The sequence below is a fragment of the Buceros rhinoceros genome, unplaced genomic scaffold (assembly GCF_000710305.1).
Source record: "Buceros rhinoceros silvestris isolate BGI_N320 unplaced genomic scaffold, ASM71030v1 scaffold22696, whole genome shotgun sequence".
In the NCBI taxonomy this organism is placed as follows: Eukaryota; Metazoa; Chordata; class Aves; order Bucerotiformes; family Bucerotidae; genus Buceros; species Buceros rhinoceros.
This window is the reverse complement of record NW_010417246.1, coordinates 25224-26220: the sequence shown is the minus strand read 5'-3', so window position 1 is coordinate 26220 and position 997 is coordinate 25224. Positions and strand designations below refer to the sequence as shown.

At 56.3% G+C, this 997-nt stretch overlaps 1 protein-coding gene across 1 annotated transcript in view; it reads right to left on the bottom strand.

The window, feature by feature from the left end:
* The window catches only part of BCL9 (B-cell CLL/lymphoma 9), a 12202-nt gene that overhangs the window by 4849 nt on the left and 6356 nt on the right, over positions 1–997 (bottom strand). Inside the window, exon 6 of the mRNA XM_010138146.1 lies at positions 771–977. Within this exon, the coding sequence (XP_010136448.1) occupies positions 771–977 (207 nt within the window). The remainder of the gene's footprint in view (positions 1–770; positions 978–997) is intronic.

The window sequence follows — 997 nt, the reverse complement described above, 5'->3', positions numbered from 1 at the left end:
GCCCCTGCCGCGGTCTCTCCCGAGCCCTTCCCGGGCGGGAAGGCCACCCAGAGAGCCTGCATCTCGGGGGAGAGCTCCAGGATGAGGTCCGGGAGGATTTGGCAGCGGGAAGGAAAGGGCAGAGGCATGCCACCAACAGCCCAGAGATGCTCAGGAAAAGAAAGGGCAGCGCCAGCACCTGCACGCCCTGAGGTCCCAGGCATGGCATAGCCCAGTGTGCTACTGAATGCTGCGTATGCTGGAGAACTCCAAAATGGTTGAAGCCTGAACAAATGTTAGCACTCCTCCCTGTCTGTGGTGGCAAATCTAGAAAGCACTAACCATAACTGAACCACAACTGGTGAACTAGGCTCAGCATGTCTTTGGGAGCCTTTTATCTCTGAGCATTTTCATAACACCAGCAGAATCTTCTCCACAAAGCTAAGATCACCAGTTGCTGTGGCAGGACGGCCACAAACCCCTTCAAGGACAGACTTCGCCTATCTACACTTCACACCTTTTCACGTCTCATGGCCCCAGTCTTTCACATCCTCCCTCACCTGAGCACACAGGAGGCATGGTGCAAACCAAATACGCCAGGAGGAAAAGCGCTTGTGCTCCGCTTGCATAGCCACCCACCAGATCCTTGGCACATCCTCTCTCAAATGGGAGAAGTGCTGTCTAGCTCTTGTCATCCTGCAAGAAACCCCCTCCCCTCCCCTTGCTGCACACCTCGGCATAACCTGGTGAGAACTGAAGAGTGAAATCCAGCGAGCAGAGGTGGCACTCACCTGACTCCACACTTCCCAGCATGGCTGGAGAAGACATGGTGAGAGATGCCTTGTGGTTCGGGGGAATGCCAGGGCTCTGCAAAGGAGGCTTTGGAGATGAAGTCCATCCAGGAGAAGGTGCGGGGAGAGACGGAGACTTGAGGTGGACAGGAGAAGCAGCAGCAGACCCCAAGACAGGGGGAGACTTAATGGAGGCAGCAGCAGCTGCAGCAGTGGGGCCCGCAAGC